Below are 23931 nucleotides of genomic sequence, written 5' to 3' on the forward strand. Positions count from 1 at the left end.
TCTCTTGTTCATATGTCAGGGGTAGACTCACCTGTGCTATATGCTAGATAAAATATCTGCATACATACCAGGCTGAGTACTAAGGTATCAAGGTTAGATGTTCTGAGCAGTCCCCAGAGTTAGACTCCACAGGGAGAGTGTAAACTCCGAGCACTGGGACAACACATGTTGAATTCACTCCCAGAAATGATTAAAATAATACCTGATCTACTGAGCTTTAGAAAAGCCTGTATAATGTTTTTACACACTCAGTGGCCTGCATCTGGTAGTTTTTAGTTGATTGACATGTTATCTTATTACTTTTATAAAGCGCATAGCTGCCCCAGCGCTGATTCCAAACAAACAGAAGGGCAGAGAGAGTGAATGAGAGGGAAGCAGATTACTTGGGAAAGAGATAAGTTTTATTTGTTTCTCGAAATGACACATGATCTTTGATGCTTCTGATGCTCACAGGGAGGTAATTCCAGAGTTTAGGGGCAAGAAGGTGGAAAGAACGCCCTCCTGCTCTTGCTCTCTTTGCCAGAGGAACAGCCGCCAGGTGCTGACCAGTAGAGCGCAACTGGCAGGTGGGTATGTAGGGATAGACAACAGGAGTATAACCCGTAGACCAGATTGAGATCGGGTGGGTATGTAGGGCATTCAGAATTCTATGGGAGATACAGAGGGCTTTGAAGTTGATGTGTTTCTCCACTGGGAGATTGTGTAGTCTGCTAAGGCCATTAGAAATAGAGCAGGTTCTCGGCAGGCCGAGGAGCATCCAGCCTGCAGCTTTTTGTGCCCTTTGTAGGCGGTGTATCTCAGCTCTGTTAGCCCCTAGATATAGAGAGCTGGCGTAATCCAGCCTGGATAGTGCAGTGGCCTGTATAATAACCTGATGGGTGTTAGCATTGAAAAAGCCCAGTGGAGGTTTAAGACTGCACAGAAGGCCGAAGTAGACTCCAGCTATCGCCTTTGTTTGAGCCTGAAAGGTCAGAGCAGAGTCAACCCAAACACCCAGGTTTTTGACTGTATGTTTGGAAGCAGGCGGGAGACCAAGGGCTGGCGGCCACCAGCGCTCACTCCGTAGATGGTCTTTTTTTTACGACCAACAGAATTTCAGATAATGCGACCGCTAGCTGTGTGTCATCAGCGCAGGAGACCACAGTTAGGCCCCACTCCTTGGCAACTGCAGCCAGGGGTTGGATATAAATATTGAATAGAGTCGGGCTAAGAGCAGAGCCCTGAGGAACCTCTTCGCGTACAGTGTGTGTCTGAGAGCAGAAGAGGGGGTTGATCACTTAGAATGATCTCTCAGATAGAAGGAGGAGAGCCAGTCCAGGGCCGAGCAACCAATGCCAATATCCTCCAAGGGCCTCAAAAGAATCTGATGGGACACTGTGTCAAAAACAGTGCTTAGATCCAGAAGGATCAATGCGGAGGCCGGTCCTTCATCTAGCGAGCCCCGTGGATGTTCCGCAACGGCCAAAAGGGCAGTTTCAGTGCTGTGTCGAGGATGGAAGCCATTTTGGGAAGAATCTAACAGATGGTTGGCTTCTATGAAAGTGGTGAGAATGGAGTTAATATAGGCTTCAGTGGCCTTAGATACCAGAGGTAGAATAGAGCTAGTGCTGTAGTTCACCGGCTTAGAAACCTCCAGAGTATGCTTTTTAAGTAAAGGAATCACCTTGGCGTGTTCCAGGCAGTGAGGACTATAACAGAGGACATAGACAGATTTATTAGATCGTAGAAGGGAGGAAGGAGATGAGGTAGGAATTTCTGAAACTGATCTGGCTTGAGGGGATCAGCTGGTGAGCCAGATTCAAATTTGTTACAAATAGGGAAGCATTGCTTCCTGGGAAAGCGCAGGAAAAACGGAGGGAAAAGGGGCGGCGCTGGATTGGGGGCCTATTCTAATTGAAGTGTGGGGAAAGGTTTTATAAAGGTCTTCAACCTTCTTAATGAAGAATGCGGCTAAAGCCTCACATTGCTGGTTAGAGGAAAGGGGAGATGAGTTTGGTTGCCCTGAGGATTTAGGATCCTTAAGTAAGGTGAAGATACATCTTGCAGGAGTACTGCTATTTCTAATTTCATCTGCAAAATAATTGGCTCTTTCTTTCTGGATGGATTTGTGGAACTTTTTGATGGCTTCCCTATATTGTAATTTCAAGGCAGGATCATACTGACATCTCCTTGACCGTTCCAGGGCTTTGCAGATTTTCCTGGCCTGGGCCAGATTATCGTTGAACCATGGGCTAGACTGGGATCTGCGACTTCGGGACAGCTTTGCGGGGATAAGGGAGTCCAGAGAAAGTCTGAGCCACTCAGACTGGATGCTATCAGCCCTTTCAGGGTTGTCTGGGAGGCTAGGTGATTGACTGAGGAGGATGTTGTGAAGCGGTCAGCATCAATCAATCAATGCATTTATATAGCGCACTACTCACCCGGAGGGTCTCAAGGCGCTGGGGGGAGGGGGTCCGCTACTGCTCGAACAGCCAGGTCTTGAGCTGCTTCCTGAAGGCGAGGTGGTCCTGGCTCAGGCGGAGGTGGGTAGGAAGGGAGTTCCAAGTCTTGGCGGCCAGGTAGGAGAAGGACCTTCCTCCTGTGGTGGCTCTTCGGATGCGGGGGACGGCTGCGAGGGCGTGGCTGGTCGATCGAAGCTGGCGTTTGGGAGCGTAGAAGTTGAGGCGGCTGTTGAGGTATCCTGGTCCTTGGTTGTGTAGGGCTTTGTGTGCGTGGGTGAGGAGCCGGAAGGTGATTCTCTTGATGACCGGGAGCCAGTGCAGGTCTCTCAGGTGTCCGGAGATGTGGCTGCGGCGGGGGATGTCCAGGATGAGTCGTGCTGAGGTGTTCTGGAACCCGCTGGAGTCTCTTCTGGAGTTTGGCGGTGGTTCCGGCGTAGAGGCAGTTGCCATAGTCCAGACGGCTGGTGACGAGGGCCTGGGTGACCGTCTTCCTGGTCTCGGTGGGGATCCATCGGAAGATCTTACGTAGCATGCGCAGGATGTTGAAGCAGGACGAGGAGACGGCGTTGACTTGTCTGGTCATGGAGAGGGAGGAGTCCAGGATGAAGCCCAGGTTGCGTGCGTGGTCTGTTGGTTTGGGTGCGCTGCCCAGGGCGGGGGGCCACCAGGAGTCGTCCCAGGCGGAGGGTGAGGATCCCAGGATGAGGACTTCCGTCTTGTCCGAGTTCAGTTTCAGGCGGCTGTTCGACATCCATGTGGCTACGTCTGTCATCCCTTCGTGCAGGTTGGCTCTGGCGGGGTCGTTAGTGAGGGAGAGGATCAGCTGGGTGTCGTCGGCATAGGAGAAGATGTTCAGGTTGTGCTGGCGTGCGATGGCTGCGAGGGGGCTCATGTATACGTTGAAGAGTGTTGGGCTGAGCAAGGAGCCTTGAGGAACGCCGCAGATTACTTCGGTGGCCTCCGATCTGAACGGGGGGAGGCGGACTCTCTGTGTCCTTCCGGCGAGGAAGGAGGTGATCCACTCCAGTGCCTTCTCCTGGATTCCGACGTTGCTGAGGCGCTGTACTAGGGTACGGTGGCAGACAGTGTCGAAGGCCGCGGAGAGGTCCAGGAGGATGAGGGCCGCTGTTTCTCCGTTGTCAAGCAGGGCTCGGATGTCATCGGTAGCTGCGATCAGGGCGGTCTCGGTGCTGTTGTTGGCCCGGAAGCCAGACTGCGAGAGGTCGAGGGAGCCGTTCGTCTCGAGGAAGGCGGCCAGTTGCTTGTTGACGGTCTTCTCGATGACTTTTGCCGGAAACGGGAGCAGCGAGATGGGGCGGTAGTTCTTGAGGTCGGTTGGGTCTGCTGATGGTTTCTTGAGTAGAGCGCTGAGTTCGGCGTGCTTCCAGCTCTCCGGGAAGGTGGCGATGTCGAAGGAGGTGTTGATGATGTCCCGCAGGTGGGGTGCGATGACAGCGTCGGCCTTGTTGAAGACATGGTGAGGGCAGGGGTCTGTCGGGGATCCGGAGTGGATGGAGTTCATCGTGCGGATGGTGTCTTCGGTGCTGATCGGGGTCCAGGCGCGGAGGGTGGTGGTGGGGGGCGGTGGTTCGGTCGTGGCGTGCGTCGGTTGAGTGCTGAAGCTGTTGTGTATGTCCGCGATCTTGTTGTGGAAGTAGGAGGCGAGGGAGTTGCAGAGGTCTTGCGAAGGGGTGATGTCGTTGTTTCTGGCGTTGGGGTTGGAGAGCTCTTTCACGATGTTGAAGAGTTCCTTGCTGTTGTGTGCGTTGTTGTCCAGTCGTTCCTTGAATGCGGTTTTCTTGGTGGCGTGGATCAGCTGGTGGTGTTTTCGGGTGGCGAGCTTGAGGGCAGTCATGTTGTCCGGTGTTGGGTCTCTGCGCCAGGTTTTCTCAAGTGCTCTGCAGTTATTCTTGGAGCTCTTGAGTTCGTCGTTAAACCATGGGGCTTTCTTGCTGCCGGGTCTGCTCGGCGGGGTCTTCAGCGGGGCGAGGTCGTCTGCGCAGTCGCTGATCCATTTCGTGAGGTTGGTGGCTGCTTGGCTGGGGTTGGTTGTGCTGGTGGGAGGGTTCTTGCTCAGGGAAGTAGTGAGCTGGTCTGTAGTGATCTTGTTCCAGCTTCTGCGGGGAGCCTGTTGCTGGTGATGGTGGAGCGTGGTCCTTCTGAAGCTGAAGTGGACGCAGCTGTGGTCCGTCCAGTGGAGTCCCGTGGCGTGGCTGAAGGCGATGTCCTTGCTGGAAGAGAAGATCGGGTCGAGTGTGTGTCCGGCGTAGTGGGTGGGGGTGGTCACCAGTTGCTTGAGTCCGAGGTTGGCATCCAGCTTATGCTAGGGGCTTTTTAAGATGGGTTTCCGTGGGACATCTTGCGGAGTACCTACTCCCTGTAATGTCATAAATACCAAATGGTGGTCAATTCAGTTCATAGGGAGGGGCAGGCTAACTGCGAGGGCAGGTCAATTGGAGAAAACAGGGTATAGCAGATGCCCTGCTGTATGTGTGCTGTTGGGGACGCGCTGTGTTAGTTTGAAAGCGGCCAGGTCTGCAAGGAAGTTGCCAATCTCACTGTCTGACTTGCTTCTAAGTGCAGATTAAGGTCCCCAATAATGCCAAAATTAGCCGACCTGGCAGCTAGTAGACCAGATGCCGGAATTAGGGCTTCCCTGAAATCTTTGTAGGACCCTGGGGGGTGATAAATCAGGAGCCCTGATAAAGTGAAGTTAGCGTTAAAGGAAATTTAAAAAAGTGCACATTCACAGTCCACAATGACCTCCTTAGTCAGGGTGCAGGTATAGCCAGTTTAAAAAATAATAGCAATGCCACCACCCCTGCCCCTCTGTTCAATGACGTAATAGTGTACCCCATAGGCAGGGTCAATCTTGGCTCTGCCACTGTGTTTGCAATCAGCCATGTCTCCGTAAGGAAGAGGATATCAGGAGGCTCATCCTGAATTAGGTCAATCACTTCGGCGAAGGGTTTAACAAGCGATCTTCAGTTTAAACTAAGGAGCTTGATGGTGGGCAGGAGAGGGGGTAAGAAATTGCAGCTGTTAGAGAGCTAAAACCGCGGTGTGTGCAAAACAAGGGACCCTCTAGAGGGACACCTAACAGATGTGCGCATGGACTAATCCTAGTTCTAATAGCTGCTAGGTTGTCCCCTGCATACAAACATTTTATAAGGGTGAGACCAGCTGCATGTCTGGCGTCGTCTAGGCTACGGACAGGCGCAGACGGGCTTGCCTTTGGTGCGCCATCGGCGCATCTGCGCCATGGCAGGCATTTAATGACCGAGGAGCACAATTGGCTCCTCCCTGTCAAGCTCCTAATTGGGTGCCTACCACCAATCAGCCCTATGCCTGGGCGTGACGTCAGGCGGGACGAAAGTAAGCCCGGCAGCAGTTTTTAAGATACACACAAACACGAAAGATCAGAGCACAAAGGTAAAAAACAGTGCGAGCAGAGCTCAACAGAGAAGCGTCAGGTAAGGTGCACTTAGCTTGTTTGCAAACACTGCGCCGCGCCACAGCAGGCACTTAATGACCTGGCGGGCACAACTGGCTCCTCCCTGTCAGGCTCCTGATTGGACAAAGTTGCCTGGGCAAAGACAGATTACACACATTCACATGGCGCACAAACATACACTCACCCACATGGTGTCCATAAAAATACTTGGTTAAAGCATTTCCGAGCCAATAATGTTAGTTTGCTTTCTTTTGCTCATTATATTACACCTGATAGATGTTATGATGTTCCCCATCCCAGGTATGTCTTGCTTTTAGGTTCTATTCCTGAACCTATAAGACTTAGTTAATAATTACATCTCGGAACACATTTAGGCGTTCCTTGCATACCTTTTTATTTGTTAGTGTAATGCCCTTGAAATATCAAGGTACCCATATAAAGTTGTCTTTATGTATATAAGTAATTTTTCGTTAAAGTGTAAATGATAAATGTTGTCTTTATTTAACAGGAACTAAGACTGCTGAGACTGATGTATTATTTGGCGAATCAAGGAATTCAAATCAGTGTACAAAATATACTTCGAAGACAGATCAAATAGAAAGCCTTGGTGAAACCATGACAGGTCAGAAAGAACTCATGAAGCACTTTTGGTATCTTGATCCAGTAAAATATAATGTGAAGTAGGAATTCAGCTCCATAATATTTAATTGTGTCACCGTTGAGACATCTGCAAGTCACAAGGAAGGAATATGATTTCCAAATTTTTAGTACTCAAAGTTTAAACTCTGGCCATTCTGCAAAGAATTGCTTGAATAGTGTATGTGAGCCAGATGAGTTTGATTCACGTTTTGTATTTTATCATATTTGTTTTTTGAGATACCCAGCTTGCCAAAAATTGTTTAAGTTTTCGAATTCACATATTTTTAACTGCAGCATGAATATCTAGGTGTGAGTGCAGGCTTTTTTCATAAGTCCGGTTGCTTTTGATATTGTCCTTTATCTTTTTATTTACTGCTTCTTTTGGGGCTTCTAGTAGCGAGTGTATTTTGCACTCCAATGTACAAATATGTCCTTAGAACATTCTAACATAGGACACCGCAATCTATTGTAGCATGAAAAGATATTCAGTAGCCCTTGTAACTGTTCTAATTGTATTAAACAACTTTGTTAAGTACTTAGAGGTTTCTTTGCAATGCTACAGTTCATAATAATAATTAAAAAAATAGTTATTTTGATATTCTTTTCTTACCATAACAATCAAAAATGGATGATTCCCTACAAACCTGTATTTTAAAAATTAAACTAAAGCAACTTAAACTAAAGATGTGATATCTCTTCAGTATGGGGCTTGCAATCAATAGCAGATAGTGTGCTATACCCACACTCTCCATGTATTTATACAAAACTTCAGGGAGCATGTTTTCTTAATATAATTTTATATCATGTTAAAGGAAAAGTAAGTCCTTGAAGCATAAAGCAGGTTATAATGGTATTAATGTTGCTTCTGGGCTTGTTAGGTTAGAGATGCAAGGCCTTTTAAGCACAGCTTTTCATACTAAATCTAGAAAAAAGTCCACCCTGTTTTCCAAGTGTAAAGCTTCACTGCCAAAAGTGGAGGGTATCCCAAAAGATTTTCTAATTAGTCTACCTGCTTGCAATTTATAGTCTTGCTTCAGGGCTAGCACTTCCATCCCATACGTGGAAAATGGTACATTCCGTCTATCATTTGTTGCCAATAAACTGTTCATAGCATTTTTGATTGATACATGTGCTTTATTAAGTTCCAAGTTGGTTGGTGTTTCTCTACGCATTGTGAGTTTAATTTAAAAAAATCTAGGCTTGTGTGTGAGTCAGCCTATTATACATTTAGTATTGAGTTAGGGTAAGTCATTACCTTACAGTTTTGTTTCTTTTTTTGCAAGTATACTTGAAACATACAGGGGAACTTAAATGGCTTAAAGGAATTTATAGTTTTTTTTTTTATGGAGTTAATTTTATTTTGACTGGATTGTATGTTCTTATGAACGCTTCAGATGCAGGCAGGCCCCTGCCCCACCCCTTAGCTTAATGTAACCGACCCTCCCATGAGGCACTAACAGGATTTCTAGTGATCAGTAGTGACCTGTACAGGAGATGGCTAGCTTTCCTGTACCTGTTGACCAGGACATGAGAGACCGAGGGACAAATATGTGCATTTTGGCGGCATCCTGTAAGGAATCCCAGTCTCTTATTTGTCTTATGCATTCTGGTAGTGAGATCAGTCACTCCGGGCTACCTATCATCTTCTGGTTCTATTACTTTAACACTCTGCAGTCCTACAGTTGATTTTGATTTAGGGTAAGCTGTGTAGTAATTTACTTATACCAGATGGCCTTCCTATACTTACATAAGACAGAATTGCTACATGTCTATCTTCCAGTACCTTTACCAGTTACACACGAACTAACCACTTATCACCAACCGGACAAGTATGGAATGGGTGAAGAGATCTGTTACACACTGCGGGGTCCCAGAGAACAATAATATAGTCCACCACTGCTGGTCGCAACTAATTATATACCATCACTCTTTTTTGACATCTTATAATAACAATCAGATAACCGATGACTGTAATGAAGTCCATTCTGGCAGATCATTGACCATCTCCCACTCACACCTATCAATATTGTGGACCATAAATCTCGCAATAGATTACCCTTTCATTAAACATCATAGTGGACTATGAACATAAATAGTACCATAAAGGGACCTACAAACCTATCAGAATGCTGCTAATCATAACCTGCACTTTTACCTCTTACACTTCCTCATCCATAACATCACACAACTAAGCGCTGTGTTCAATAACACTATAACTGCACCTCAGTGATCATCACACATGACATGGAAACGCTTCTCACATAGCCAAAGACAAAACACCCTTCTAATCACTCACCCTACCAGTTCAGGCAAACACTTTAGCACCAAGCATAGTAATCATTTGTATATAAAGTACATGTTCAGTAACCTATTTACTAGAATGTGTCCATCTGGTCGTTGGGCACAGGAACATGGCAGGTCAAGGAAGACTTACACCGCTGCTTGTCAGTCATTTTCTTTTCCTAAATCAAGCAGACACCTTGACACAGAGAATGCAGCATGTCCATGTCGCTGGTACAGGGTTGAATAAACCTATGTGGCTTCTCAAATGTGCCACAGCCATCTTTCTAGCCTAGCAAAACACCATACATTTACACTAACTGGGGTTAACAATGCTCGTGCACACATTCATCTTAAAGGACTAAATATCTTCTGTGGCCAAACTTATGTACCCACCTATCTTGGAGTCCTGCACTGCAAGTCATTTCCAAATGGTGGCTTCTCCCCCAAAAATATTTTCATCAGAATTTTCTTGATCTGATTGGCATTGTCAGTCACAAGCAGGCACTTAACCAATCTCATTCCCTGCAATAGAAAGGAAAACGGGGTTTACTCGATATTCCCTGAAACGTAAGCTGCAAATTTATTGATAAGAGGGATTCCTTTGGATTTATTCAGTGAAGATAAGCTAACCATACAAAAGGTATATGTTTATATCAAGTATCTTGTTGTGAGACATTTTAAGTGAAGCAAAATTAAATCAAAATGATCAACACTATTCATTGCCCATATATGTCCAGAAAGTGAGTGAAAATACATTCATACCGAGTAATGAATGAAATTGTTAATTGTAACAAAAGAAATGCGCTTAATTAGGTTTGGTGATATATTTTAGAAATTGATTGTGTAAATGTACATTGATAAGGTAATCATCAAGAGTGCGGTCCATTGCAAAGTGGGTTAATTCCTATAATTTGAAATGTACTCTTATCTTCGTTAGGCTACACACCTGTGGTCCTTCTTGGTGCATCACTCAGGCACAGTGTGTATATGCCGATGCAGGCAGGGAAAAGGACCTCTTGAACCTAGGCCAGTCCATTAGACCAGGATTCAGGCCCAGCGGTCATATTTAGACATATCAGACCCTATATACATTCACGTTTGCCAACAACATTCATCCTTGCATTCATGTATGTCCTTCTAGCTCAAGATGTTACGTACTCCCACCCTACCTTTGATATCTGTGGGTTTCTCTTTTCCTCTCCAAGGGCAAATTATGCAATGACAATAACCATATCTTAAATGAGTCTAAAGGTCTTGCAGGGTGGTCAATTCGATTGACATTATTCCTCTTGAGTGTCCACTTTATATACATGTCCAGTTCTCATTTCCAAGCCCATTGCATGTTGTCTGCCATAACATCTTGAAAATGTTCCTTTTTTGCCGCAATTACTTTCCTGTTGAATTGATGTCTGATCTTAGGTGTCAGGATATCTGCCTGTTAAGAAAAAAGGGTCTGAGACCAATAATATGGTTTATCTATATGTAGGTACCAGGCCGAGTGCCTGTATTAGAGCTACCTCTGCTGAAGAACCAGAACTTTGTCAAAGTCGGTAAAAAGATGCTGTAACCAATAGCTTGGTCTTACCTTGGATTTCGGCCACCACTATGGCTGGTTTAACATTGTTTTAACTATATATGACTACCCTTTAAAGGGAGACCTTAATCCTTTTAGTTCCGTTACGATTGTGGTTACATTGGTGAGATTGACAAGTTGTGTGAGAATCTTGATTACTAAGCCATGAAAAAGTCTAGGTGATTGTGCTAGATGAAACACGTTAGCTCTATGATGTACAGAAATATGGATAATTGAGGAACAGATATTGGATTCAATGTGCAAGACTCTTCGTGTGTTCCTTGATTTCGTTCACAGGGACTTAACAGTGACCTTTTTTGGTGTTCCCTGGATTTGAAGGGCATTTTGTGTGGCTGCTCTTCCAACTGGGGGACACTTTGTAATCACCGAAAAGGAAGTCTATGGTTTATTGACCACCTACATTTTGCGATTGTTATTGTTGTTTAACTGGAGAGGCACTCCAAGCCTTAGCACCGGAGGACACCGCAAGTTCATAGATGATTGACTTTTTGTCAAACCCACAGGGAGCTGTCTGTTGGTGACTTCCTCTATTCGAAGGCTTCTAGAACTCCCAACTAAGGGCAGGGGTAAGGAAAGGACCCAAGGTGAAGGATGAACCATAAAAGACAAATACTTAACAGGCGCACTCTAAGCCAGTTGTAGCCCCTTCATGGACCCTCAGCTCCCCCAGCTCCCGTCCACTCATCCTTAGAGAGACACAAGTTTGTCATGTTACATGGAAATGTGACTGTAAACTCATTTTTTGTGTACTGTCTAGGATATCAAGTACAGAATCCTGGCAATAGCTTGAAGATGGAACAAGAGTTGGAGTTCAGCTTGGTGAATCCTTATGTTGCGGAAGAAGCACAGAACATCAGCCCTTGTCCTAGCTTTGGTAAGATACAGAGGACCATAGGGTCTGCATTTCTGCAATGCACACTGAGGGCAGATTACTCAAAAATTTGGAGCACTTATTATTCTAGTGCAAGGAGGCAAGTCAGTGGTTAAAATGCTAATAACAATACTTATTACCAATGCCAGCAGAAACACATTTTTATTCTTTTCTTTAACTGTAAATAACTTATTTAGCTTCCCTATTTTTCATGTCGGTGAATAGACACTGGAGAGTTGATAGAATGAGATGAACCACTGTGATTCATGCCTGCAGCTCCTGCATTGTACTGTTCACTGCAGCGGGCGCCATGGCCGACTAGGATATTTAGCATATTATTGTATCCTTTTTGTCCACACACCTAGGGAAGGAACACATACTGAGATGTAAGGGTAACAATGCATGCAGCTTCCTGATTCTCTGTCGTCATCATACCTATGCTTAATTTTTTATATGGATGCCTTCATATGAATTGTTGCAGAACAGAAACATTTCTGAGGATCCGATATTTTATATATTTTCATAACAGGACATGAGGATATCAAGTCAGTTCTTTCATTCAGCATTAAAGAAGATCAAGAGATATATTGTTTAAACCAGCCTGACTCGGAGAGAAGAGGCAGCCTCGCCCAAACCACAAGTGAGTAAACAATGCCTTTGTGATTAACATAACAGGAAGTCACTCGCCCTCTATGGGCTTGGGTTTGAAAGTAGGCGAGTAAGCTGAACCCAAGTTTCCCTCTATGCCCCTGTTACTAATCATATCTGGAGTGATCAATAACCGCATTAGTGTTCTGAACTCCCCTAGTGCAAATTACCCCGTATAGCAAATTAGCATTACCTCTATATGTCTGTACTGGTTTGTCTTCAGACAAAATGTGTCTAGCTGTCACCTGTCCAGGAGCAGATAATAACAGAGCACAGGAAGAAGTTATCCGAGTTTAGACGTGTTCTTATTGTTTGATTTGAGGCAGACCCCCTGGGAAAAAATATGGATTTCAGCTCCTGGCTTGGAGAGCTCAAGAATATTAGCATGCCTACAATAACTTCAGCATTGCCAGCTGTGCTTCATAAGGCATTGAAGAAAACCAAGGCCCAATAATAGTGCTTCACACTTGCAGTCATTACCTGGCCAGTCTAATACAACTAAACATTATCGGTCAAGCTTCTATTCAACAGGAACACAGTTGCAAATGAGCATATGAATCAATCCCTAGGAGTACAGAACCCCACAACATGGAGGTCTTCCAATGCACACTTTGGCACACAACCCAAACACCTGCTCTTTGGAACAGTCATCAAAACTGTAAGTAGCACAATGTGGGTGAACAGGTTGTGCTGCTGCCACCCACCCAAGCAGTAACCTTAGCTGACCAATCGATGCAGCACAACACGTGGTAAATGAAAAATAGCTCAGCGCCCTTCTTGTCATTGCTTGCTTGTCCTCTCCTGTTGGTCAAAGAAATGGCTAAGGGCATACCTGAATGGACAGTTCTTAGAATTAAATAGCATAGTATACCAAACTCATTTTGCAGATGGGATGGTTATCAAAAATTGGGACATAATTCCTACACTGTTAAATAATACAGCACTGATAGTCAATTACCTAAATCATTCGCTCAATATATAGTTCAAAGCTTATCCACTACCAATGATAGCATTTTTAGGAATGGCTTAAAATAAAATCTCTCGTACATAGAGTCTGTGTCCTAGTTTATGCCATTAATTATGTCTTCAAGTCTCACCCCTACTGAGAAGGCTTTGGAAGTCATGGCCCCCATGATTTGAGTGTGCACCAAACATTGAGATATCTATGCCAGTTGTCTGCATTGTCCAACAAACCCACCTGAATATGGTTGGAGAAGATACCGCCTTAAAGGGCTTTCTAATAGAAATAAGCAGTTGGCGTTCTCCAGGTGGCAAACACCTCTGTCATGATTTCATAGGCCTTGCAGCACTTTACCACACACAATATGGGCGTTTTATCAAAGGTATGAAACCATTCTGGAGCTGGATTTCGTCCTCCGGGAAATATGGAAGGGTTACCCTGCCAGAGGTAAATACTCTACCTGAGTTGTCTAAAGCTCGGACATTAGATATCCTTTGACATGAAACCAAACCTAATAACATTGCAATTTTACCTGATCGTTCCATGGACAACATCAAACCTTCCGGATCAGCACCCTTTTGCAGACACTTACGTATCTATCTTGTCAGTACTGATATATAGTGCCTCATTTCGATGGCGGTTGGACCGCACACGGGCAGGTCGCCAGTGGCTGTCCGACCTCCGACTGCTCATCGGTCCGACCATTGCATTACAGTGCTGGTGGTCGAACCCTATTCGATCAGACAAAAGACCGACTCCTCTGCCAGGATCATTGATCCAATGAGCGGCAGTCGCATCAGCAGCATCTAACAATGGTGGCAGTGCCAAGGCAGGCACTGACGTCGGGATTTAGATATCCCTTTCTGACAGCCTTTTCATGGCGGGATCACAACAATGTTGTCCGGAAGGGATATTGGGGGCACCAAACGGGGCCCCCTCTTGTCATAGGCCACTGAAAAGTGGCACTGGGGCCACATGTAGGGCCCCCACTTACCTTCATGCATCATGTGGCATGCATGACATGGTGCATGGCACACAGTGCATGGACATAAAGGAGGTGTTTCACTGCTGCAGCATTTGCTGCGGTCCATTACCATGGCCGTAGCATACCCCGCTATCGTTTCGACACCTTTACGACCGCCAGCCCCGGAGCTGCATCGAAATACATCGGTCAGATCACTGCATGCTTATTGGACGGTCTCCTGACTGCCGTAAAGCGGGTGGCGGTCTGACCGACCTCCATGGTAATTGGGGCCATGGTATTTGATTATGCCGAAAATCACAAGAAAGTTCCATCCAAACTGGGAACAAAACCTGCAATCTCAACATCGGAGTGAATAGCGCTAGGGCTGTCTCCTACCTCCACATGCAGACAACTGAATGGTCATTAAAACTAAGGAAAGGCATAACCCTGCTCCTGAATCCAATCCAGTAGGAAGGTGGTCGTCACTGCTGGTTTTGGGTTCGGTGTCCGGTTGAAGTACCATTTTATTTGGCGAACCAATTGCGACGCAAAATATTCTATGGTGAAGGGACCCAGTATGTGGTCTATCGCGGAGAATATGGCTGGATCCAATGTACACAGGCTCATGTCTTGCCAATTCCTTGAGCACTAGTCCGCTACACTGTTGGCTTTTCAGGGAAGATATTTTGCCATTACTGACACATTGGTTTTTAAAAAAATAAAATTATTTGCATTTAGAATCAACACAAACACAGTAGGTAAGTCACAGTTAATACTCCATACTTGCAGGCATCCCCCCACCCACCATCCATAGTGCTAACATCATACACGGTGTATCTAGAATAGCCATCCGCCGCCCATAGTACACAGCTGCACCAGACTCCAGCACCCCCTCAGAGGTCCACATAGCATCCGGTCCCCTGGCCCACCGCCTAGTAATGAGAAGTAGGGTCTCAATCAGCGGGAGTTGTGATACGTTAGCTGGGTCCCAGACCCCCATCAAGGCCATGATACTTCCTCCATTTGCCCCAAACTTTACTAAACTTTCTAGGGCAACCCCTAGCCTTATAGGTCACCCTTTCAGCCACCATGTACATATCCACCCCCCTCCTCCAGTCTCCCATTTGGGGGGGGCGATGGCGCTCCCCATGCTCGCGCCAGGTCCCGTTTTGCCGCCACCAGGGCCAGCAACGCAAAGATCAGGTGTGGGTGACTCAGATCCACTTCGGTGGATATTCCCAATAACACAAATTTGGGGTCCACTTCAAGCGTCACCTCTAGCACTCTGCTCAATTCCCCAAGTATCTGCGTCCAATAAGTGTGTAGAAAGGGCCAATGAACAGCGTTGAACGCTTTTTCAGCGTCGAGAGAGAGAAACATATGTGGGTCATCCCTCTTTTGCACCTGTAGGAGCCAATTATGTGTCCGCCGTAGGTTTTGCCTAGTTGCCCTGTCCGGCAGGAATCCCGTCTGATCCTGGTGTACAAGGCCTGAGATCACCTGGCGCAGGCGAAGGGCAAAGACCGTTGCCAGGTGCTTAGCCTCCATGTTCAGGAGAGAGATTTGTCTGTAGGACGCGCAGTCCTCGGGGGGCCAGCCTTGCTTATAATATGCACGATTGTGGCCATTCTCAAGTCAGGCGGGAGGATGCCCTCTTGCGCTGCCTCTCTGAAGAGCGCCAGGAGGTGGGGTGTCAGCAGGTCGGTGCCTTTCTTAAAGAATTCCGCCGGGATTCCATTAGGCCCCGGGGCCTTTCCCTGTTGGAGTCTGGCTATCGCCTCTCTGATTTCTGTGGCTGAAATATCAGCCTCCAGGGTCTGTTTGTCCTCTTCTGCTAAAGTCTTTGTGTGAATATTAGATAGGTAAATCTCAATCTCATCTTGGCTACCCAGTTCCCTGGCCTTATAAAATTCCTGGAAGTAGGTAGCAAACGTCTGGACTATCTGGGGGTCCCCTCTCTGGAGCTGGCCCTGTCTGTCAACCACACCTTCTACCCACCTGGCGTCTCGCTCCCTACGGCTCAGCCACGCCAGGAGCTTTCCGGACTTGTCCCCAACATCATACAGTCTGTGCAGGGTCACAAGTGCCTGCGTTTTTGCCTCATTCGTCACCAAATCCTTATTCTGGTGTTGAGTATCCGTTTGTCATCTAAACACCTGTGGGTCCCTACCTGTCACGTATCGTCGCTCGAGGTCTGCAATTTAGGTTTCCAGGGTACTAAGTTCCTCTTGGGCTTTCTGTTTCACCCAGGATATTCTACTTTGGGCCCTATCTCGAAGTACTATCTTGCATGCTTCCCAGACAGTCACTCCTGACTGTACTGAGCCCACGTTTTCTGCGAAGTATACTGTCGTATCTGCCCTGAGACCCTGCCGTATCTCAGGAGTATGCAAATCCCATGCCGATAATCTCCAGCCCCCGCCATGGGGGTCGGGCCCTCCCACCTAGCCGGGCCAGGAGCGGCAAGTGATCCGAAATGCCCCTCGCCAGATATTCAGCTTCCTCTGCAGCCCCAAGTGCATGTCGGGGGAGGAAGACGTAGTCCAATCTAGAGAGCACTTAATGCGCCCCTGTGTCCGGCTGCAACCATCTCCATACATCTGGCAGTCCTAGGGTACCCACCGTCTTTGCTAGGGGCGTCGTTGGGGAGACACCATCTCTAGTCCCTGACCGGTCCATGGGGTAGACATAACGCCATTAAAATCACCAGCTATGATGTGCAACGTGTCAGGCGTGTCCAATAGGACTTCAACCCGGACAGTGTCCTGGCTTGGAGTTTCGGGGAGCATAGACCTAGACTAATCTAACCCGTTGTCGCCTCCACGTTCCCGCCACCCCTACATACGTCGCTTGGTGGTCTGTCCATGTCCGGGTCCCTGTAAAGGGAGGGGATTTTTTAATCAGGATAGCAACCCCCTGCGATCCTGCCGTATATCCTGCATGAGCCAGCATGAGCCAGTACTTTGTAAGCTCCTCTCGCCAAGAAACCACATTTCGTTCCCTTTAAGTGGGCCTCCTGGAGGAAGACCACGTCAGGGCGTAATCGCTTGATATGTGTCGTTACCAGCCCCCTTTTGATTTTGTCCCCTAGTCCATTCACGTTCCAAGTGAGTACCCTGCAGGAGCTCGTCACCAATCCACCCTCAGGTGTCCCATGTGCATCTACGGAGACCATGTCACGTCGGTGGTCAAGTGCATCATCATCACGGGCGGGGCGGTATGTGTGCCTACCAGAGTGTGTCTGATCTGTGTGCCAACCAAACATAAAGAAAAACAAACACCAAAACTGTCCCAACATATCCCTATCTAGGAAGTTCAGAAAGCGGGCTATCACCGGCCGCGGCTGCACCACTGCGGGCGGACAGGCCAGCAAAGCCCGATGGGCTCTTTCTATGACAAAACAAGAGGAGAACGTATCCGCTGGAAAGGTAGACTGCAGCCACGTTTATAGGAAGTCCGGCATGTTTGACCCCTCGATTCCCTCTCTAAAGCCCACAAAGCGGAGGTTATTACGGCGAGCCCTGTTTTCCGCGTCGCCCACCCTCCATAGCAGGTCCTTATGTGCAGATTGGAGCTCTCACATACCCTTTTGGAGGTCATGCCGCGCCCAGCTGCGTCTCCGCCTCAGTGACCCTACCAGCCAGGTTTCTGAGGTCCTGCTGCAATAGCGCTACCTCCGTCCCCACCCCTCTGATCTGGCCCTTTAGCGCTGTCCTGGACGCCTGGATCGCCTGCCGTAGGGTATCTGTGTCGGATCTGGCGCCCGGGCGCTCCTCTTGCGGGGGGGAGGGGGAAAGACCTTCCCATATTGGTCCATCCGTCCTTGTCGCGGTGGTTTCGGGCCTCTGTCCTGTCCCATGCTGCGGCTAATAGCCTACCCATGACACAGGCGATGCCCGTAGACGATGCACCGGGGGTAGAGGAAAGGACAGTTACCAGGCGGTCACTCCGTTTTCTCGCCCTCAGGGCTGCCCCGCCAGCGTCACTCTCCAGAGCGTCCACTTCTTATGCCGGGTCTATCACTGATCTCCACATTAGCGAGGCGGCCGTCCCCAACACCAATGGGCTGCTACAGTCTCCAAGTGGTACCTCGCCCGTGAAATAGTAGCGCTACTTCCCCTCCGTGATGATCAATATGGTGGGGGGGACGACCTGAGGGTTCCCACCGCTCCAGCTCCTCGTCCAGCCCTTTCTCTGCTGCCGCCTCCTCCGCGAATCACTGTGTGCCGGGCCGGGGATGGAGAGGAGGGGGGCTCCGCACCCGCACTATCTGCCTAGTCCAGGCCCTCCCCTCCTCCCCCGCAGCTCCTCACCTGCCAGTCGGTCTCAGCCACGTACACTCGCTCTGGGTCCAAGGGGCGGGGGTGGCCGATCACGGCAGGGGCTCTATTTTCCTGTGCCGCAGTGACGCTCCCTCTCTACTTCCGGCAGCCCCGCAAGTCCGGAGGGCCCCCCGCGATCCGCCAGTTACTGTGCCGTTCTCTCTGGCAGTCCGCGGAGCTCCGTGGGGACACGCGCCTGCCCCAGCACATGACAACACTCTCAGGGCGTCCGGAGGACCGCCCGGCGGCACCACGGCTCCAGCCGCAGCCAGCACCTCAGTCCTCAGCCGTAGTGGGGGAGGGTCCTTCCTCCCTCGGCCCCCTACGGAGCACCAGCCTCACTCAAGCCTCCACGGATGGGGGGGACCAGCTCCGGTCCACCTCGGGACTGTCGCGCACTCTGGGGTTAGCCGCCCCAGGCCTCCTCCTCCGTCTGTAGTCACACCGCCTCGGATCTCGCGCAATGAGGTAAGCTTTCGGTCCTCAGACCCCGTGCAGCGCCATCTTGATTCTCCCCTCGGGTCAGAGCCGGTCCGGGTAACGGGCTGCATGGCTCGATTCCGACTGTGTGTTCACCCTCCGTCGCAGCAGCACAGCTCAGGGCACTATTCCAGGTGTCGTACAGGTATTCTCCAGGCCTGCAGGGCGCCAGAATCGATGTTGGATGAAGCTTTCAGCCGGAGCTCGGCGAAAGCGCGTCCTACTCAGACATGCTGGTGGCCACGCCCCTCATGACTGACACATTGTTGTCCAGACAGAAGATCCAAAAATCCCTGGCCAGGTCCGATATGTTTTTCATGCTTAGTCCTCCTAGGTGATTGATATACCGCACTGCCATGTCCATCTTCAGCAGGACACAACATTGAATTGTTTCCCTGGTCCAAAATTGTATATCGGAAGAACTTGCTATTAGCTCCTAGCTCTTTTTATGTAACTGTTGTTCTTGAGCTGACCACTTTCCTCCTGTATAGTACTCACAACATCTCGTGCCCCAGCCTGATTTGCTTGGCAGTTCGAGCTGGACTGCTCCCATGAGGCACAGGGTCAGACTGATTTGCATATGGCCATGTCTGAACTGGGGTGGCAGAGTGGACTAAAGAACGGTGTTGGATTAAACCTAGATCTGTTGACTGGGTGTGAGTGTTTGATTGGTTCGGATGCCCTGTCCATCACCACCCCCTTTTGTATCGCTTTGTTCGCCATAAGTTGGCAGGTATGCTCAGACGTGAGTCCCTTGCTCACTTTGCCACTGGATTCAAGCAAGCCTAGCTGAAGACGGCTGAAATGCCAGAAACCGGTCCTAGGAAGCTTGTTTCCGGTCCAGGGAAGGCATGGCTTGGCAGTTCAGGCTGGACTGTTCCCTTGAGGCACAGGGTCAGACTGATTTGCATATGGCCATGTCTGAACTGGGGTGGCAGAGTGGGCTAAAGAACGGTGATAGATTAAACCCAGATCTGTTGACTGCGTGTGAGTGTTTGATTGGTTCAGATGCCCTGTCCATCACCACCCCCTTTTGTACCGCTTTGTTCGCCATAAGTTGCCAGGGTATGCTTAGAGGTGAGTCCCTTGCTCACTTTGCCATCTGGATTCAAGCAAGCCTGGCTGAAGACGGCTGAAATGCCAGAAACCGGTCCTAGGAAGCTTGTTTCCGGTCCAGGGAAGGCATGGCTTGGCAGTTCGGGCTGGACTGTTCCCATGAGGCACAGGGTCAGACTGATTTGCATATGGCCATGTCTGAACTAGCGTGGCAGAGTGGGCTAAAGAACGGTGATGGATTAAACCCAGATCTGTTGACTGCGTGTGAGTGTTTGATTGGTTCAGATGCTCCGTCCATCACCACCCCTTTTGTACCGCTTAGATCTATTACTAAGCAAACACAAGGAGATGATGGACAGAGCGCTGAAACTTTTCAGACACTCGCCCCCAGTCACAGACCTGGGTTGAATCCGTCATCGTTCTTTAGCTCACTTCGCCACCCAAGTTACATATTGAGTTTCTTTAGAGCCCTGTACTGAAGCAGGCCTGTGAATATAGCTTGTAGTTAGGATGATAGAAGACCCCGAAGACCGGCCATCTACCTCAATGAAGTGCAGCGCTTTATAGTGTTTTGCACAGCTCCTGTCAAATCTTCACTATCTTCAGCATCTTTTCCTTTGAGTTTTTGATTATTCCTAGTAACGTAGTATGTTGAGAAGGCATGGGAAGCAACTTTTTCTCAGTGATGACAAATCTCAAGTCTTCCACTAACAATACCATCATCAATGTTTGCTGACTTATTTCAAGGACCCCAATGAGCCACCAGAAGCTAATTGACACATTTTTGGCATTCTGGGAGAACAAGGGCTTGGAATTAAATGAGGAGAAAACCAAGTTCATTGGTGTTTGGTAAGAGCAAGGGCAAAACAAGACTAGTGAAGATAGCAGGAAAACCCCTTGAGAGGGTGACCGAGTTTGACTATTTGGAAAAAGTTTAACAGATACCCTGGGCTAGGATCTCAAACATGGGAAAATTTACCTAACCTTATGACACAAATCCTAACCAATACTATGATTCCATAAACAGTCTCTTTCCAGTCGATAACCCCTCTTTAGGAGTCTATCGGATGAAGGCCCAAAATGCAGTACTTTATGGTGCAGAGCTTTGGGTCAAGTTGACACGCACAAATTAGTGGTGAGTGAGAACATATTTGTCAGATCACTTGTCTCTGTCCCAGCTATTTCCCTGACTCCGTTGTTTTTTGACCTAGGGTTGAAGAGAATTGGAGATGTGGCCGCAAAAAAAACATTGATCTACTCGCTGCATTTGTGGACCACCCCAGAGTTAGGAGAAAACTGTGAATCACTGAAAGAAGTTCTACATTTAAGTGGTGCCAAACGGATTCTCTGGCTACTCCATGTTACATTTTGGTGTAGATCACTGGGGTTGATTCACCTCTGGGACTGCCCAGAGTGCATTAGTAAAAAAGACTTGGCTATTGCGAAAGCTAAGTACTGGCATTTGTGGAAGAACGGTATGTCACAAGCAGAACTGTGGGACGTCTAACCACCACGTTTTTAAGCTTTAAACCTTTTCCTAAGTTTGAGCCCTTTGTTGATCTGATTACACCACCTGTGGTGAAAAGTCTCTACGTAAGATTTCGACTAGGTTGTTTACCCCGAAGGTCGTTTAATACATGGGCCTCCGAATTAGAGCTAACTGCATGCCCAGCCTGCGGTCATGCCCTAGAGACTGTTGAACATATCTTATTTTTCTGTACTGAATACCACTTTCTCCGCAGAAAGGGGAATTGTCCTGTTTGTTGTATCTTGGGAACCAGACACTATCTGGTTGCACTGATGATATTAAAATCCAATACCACAACATCAATTGTTCTTGCTGTAAGTGGAGGAGTGTGGCTCAATGGTTAGAGCGGTAGACCCTGATGCAGAGTTCTGGCCAGGGACCAGGGTTCGATTCCCGCCTCGGCGGGGTCTCGGGCTCAATTTCCTCGGACCTGTTAATTCTCGCCTCGGTGCCTATTCTAATCATGGGCCCCACGCTGCAACTCTGGGCAATAGCTTGCTTAGCCTCCACACCGGCCCCAACAGCGCTAAGGATGCCTGGCTTCACCCAGGGGGTGCCCAGGAGTGGACACCTCACAGGGAAAGCCAGGAGGGGTTCCACAGCGGTATGAGTATCAGCGCCAGAAAGCCGGATAGGCGACACCGCAAGGTGACCGCCTGGTGACAGTGCGCTCTATAAGTACCATGACATTTACATTTACATTTACATTCTTGATGAACGTCTGGTTCAGGTGACTGAAGTTTATGGCTCAGGTTGCCAGAGAGGTTCCTGTTTACCTGAGTTGTAATTATGGTCGGGATAAAGTGAATGTTATTGCAGGAAATTGTATCCAGGTTCATTCGATCATTTGAAGCACTTATCGCTTTATGGATATGACAGTGTGTTATTAACACAGTTTTAATTTATGGGAGTTTTATCATGTCGTCTTGGATGTACAATTCGGGCTATTTTAACCATTGAAACCATCGCTAGATCCGGCACTCCCGTAAAATCTCAAACCCAAAGCCTGCCTGAGTGATCTTGCAAACTGGATGAAATGCAGTTGTTTGCAACTATATGCGGGAAAGACGGAGGTGATGGTGGTTGGCAAACAGCCATCTATATGGTCACACTTGTGGCCGGAGGAACTGAGCCCTACACCAACTCCCAAAGTTAAGGTTAAAAATTTAGGAGTCTGGTTTGACTACACCTTATCATTTGCTGAGCATATATCAGCTGTGGCTAGGACATGCTTTGGCATTCTTAGATTGTTGCGCAAAATATTAGATATACTTCCATTGGATGCAAAAAAGACCGTTGTGCAATACCTCGTCACTTCCCGCCTGGGCTACTGCAACGTCCTCTATCTGGGGGTCACAAAAAGTTATTTGAACATCTTACGGAAGGTTCAAAACGTAGCTGCCCAGGTGATATTGAACATCCCTAGGTGGGAGTCGGTGGGGGCTGCCTTGAGGGAACTACACTGGCTTCCGGTACAGGACAGAATCACCTTTAAGGCTTTATGTTTCTGCCTCAGGATTGTCACGAGAAAGGGCCAAGGTACCTGCGCCCATTACTCACTGCGTATAGACCCACCCGGAACCTGAGATCTAAGGGCACTACCAAGTTGGTAGTGCCTAAGGTCCGCAAGGCACGATTAGGAGGTAGATCCTTTAGTTTTCTTGCAGCTAAGGTTTGGAACAACCTACCTATCGAACTAAGGATCAACCCATCTGAAACTCTTTTTCGTAAAAAAAATGAAAACCTGGTTCTTTCAAGCACCCCCTGGTAACTGGTGTTAGCACTTAGGCTTGTCTTAGGATTGATGGGACCTTGGGTGAGGGGGTGGGGTCTAGGGGTGCTTAGTAGGGTCTGTGATGTCCTAGCGCGGGGACACTACATTGGAGTAACTAGGTGTTTTATGAGCTTAATAATAGTAATTGATTGTTATTCATTCATTGTGCATGTTTTGAATCAAGTGAATGAAATTTTAATGATGCTGAAAGAGTCCTGAATTTTGAAATGATGATACACACAGATTATGTGGACCTGATAACTGGAGATTCAAGCCGTTTGGAGTACACCGACCCAACAGAGGCCAATGCATAAGATCAACTGGTTATCTTACTGAATCTGGGATCGTGTATTTATTATGGCTGCTATATTTTTATGTATTATATGTATTTATTGCTATGCACTTTTATAGTCGCACGACCGAAATAAAGTTACTAACATACCCTCATCTAGAGGTGTGCCAAATTCTCCTGGGACACTGGTCCATCATTAGTATATTATCTAGGTAAATTATTAGGTGGATCCCCTGGGCTTGCAGATATTCCAAGACTGTTTTTTTATGTATAACTTTTTATTGAAATCAAGGTATGACAATAAAGAAGAATAGCATACATAGATGATAGCAACATACTCATGAGGCGGGATAGACATTAAACACAGTGAGTACAAAATAGGATAGCATAATCACAGTTCCACCGTGTTCAGGACTTGTGTGACAGCCGCGTCCCTCATGTGCGGGGGCTCACATAACCCTCCCCTATATGTTATGTTATGTTATGTTAACTTTATTTTCTATAGCGCACGGCTACTCCAACGGAGTGTCCCGGAGCTTTATAGTGGCAGCTCATAAAAACATAACAAACAAAGATATTCAAAGACAACAGGACAGCACAACTAAAGGGTAAAAAGCCAAGTTT

The 23931-nt window shown here is 47.8% G+C and overlaps 1 protein-coding gene across 1 annotated transcript in view; it reads left to right on the plus strand.

The window, feature by feature from the left end:
• Positions 1-23931, plus strand: part of LOC144755288 (uncharacterized) — a 140189-nt gene that overhangs the window by 41714 nt on the left and 74544 nt on the right. Inside the window, exons 4-6 of the mRNA XM_078644068.1 lie at positions 6404-6517; positions 11169-11285; positions 11812-11922. Coding sequence (XP_078500194.1) covers positions 6404-6517; positions 11169-11285; positions 11812-11922 — 342 coding nt within the window. The remainder of the gene's footprint in view (positions 1-6403; positions 6518-11168; positions 11286-11811; positions 11923-23931) is intronic.

Source organism: Lissotriton helveticus, chromosome 5_1 (assembly GCF_964261635.1).
Source record: "Lissotriton helveticus chromosome 5_1, aLisHel1.1, whole genome shotgun sequence".
Taxonomy (NCBI): Eukaryota; Metazoa; Chordata; class Amphibia; order Caudata; family Salamandridae; genus Lissotriton; species Lissotriton helveticus.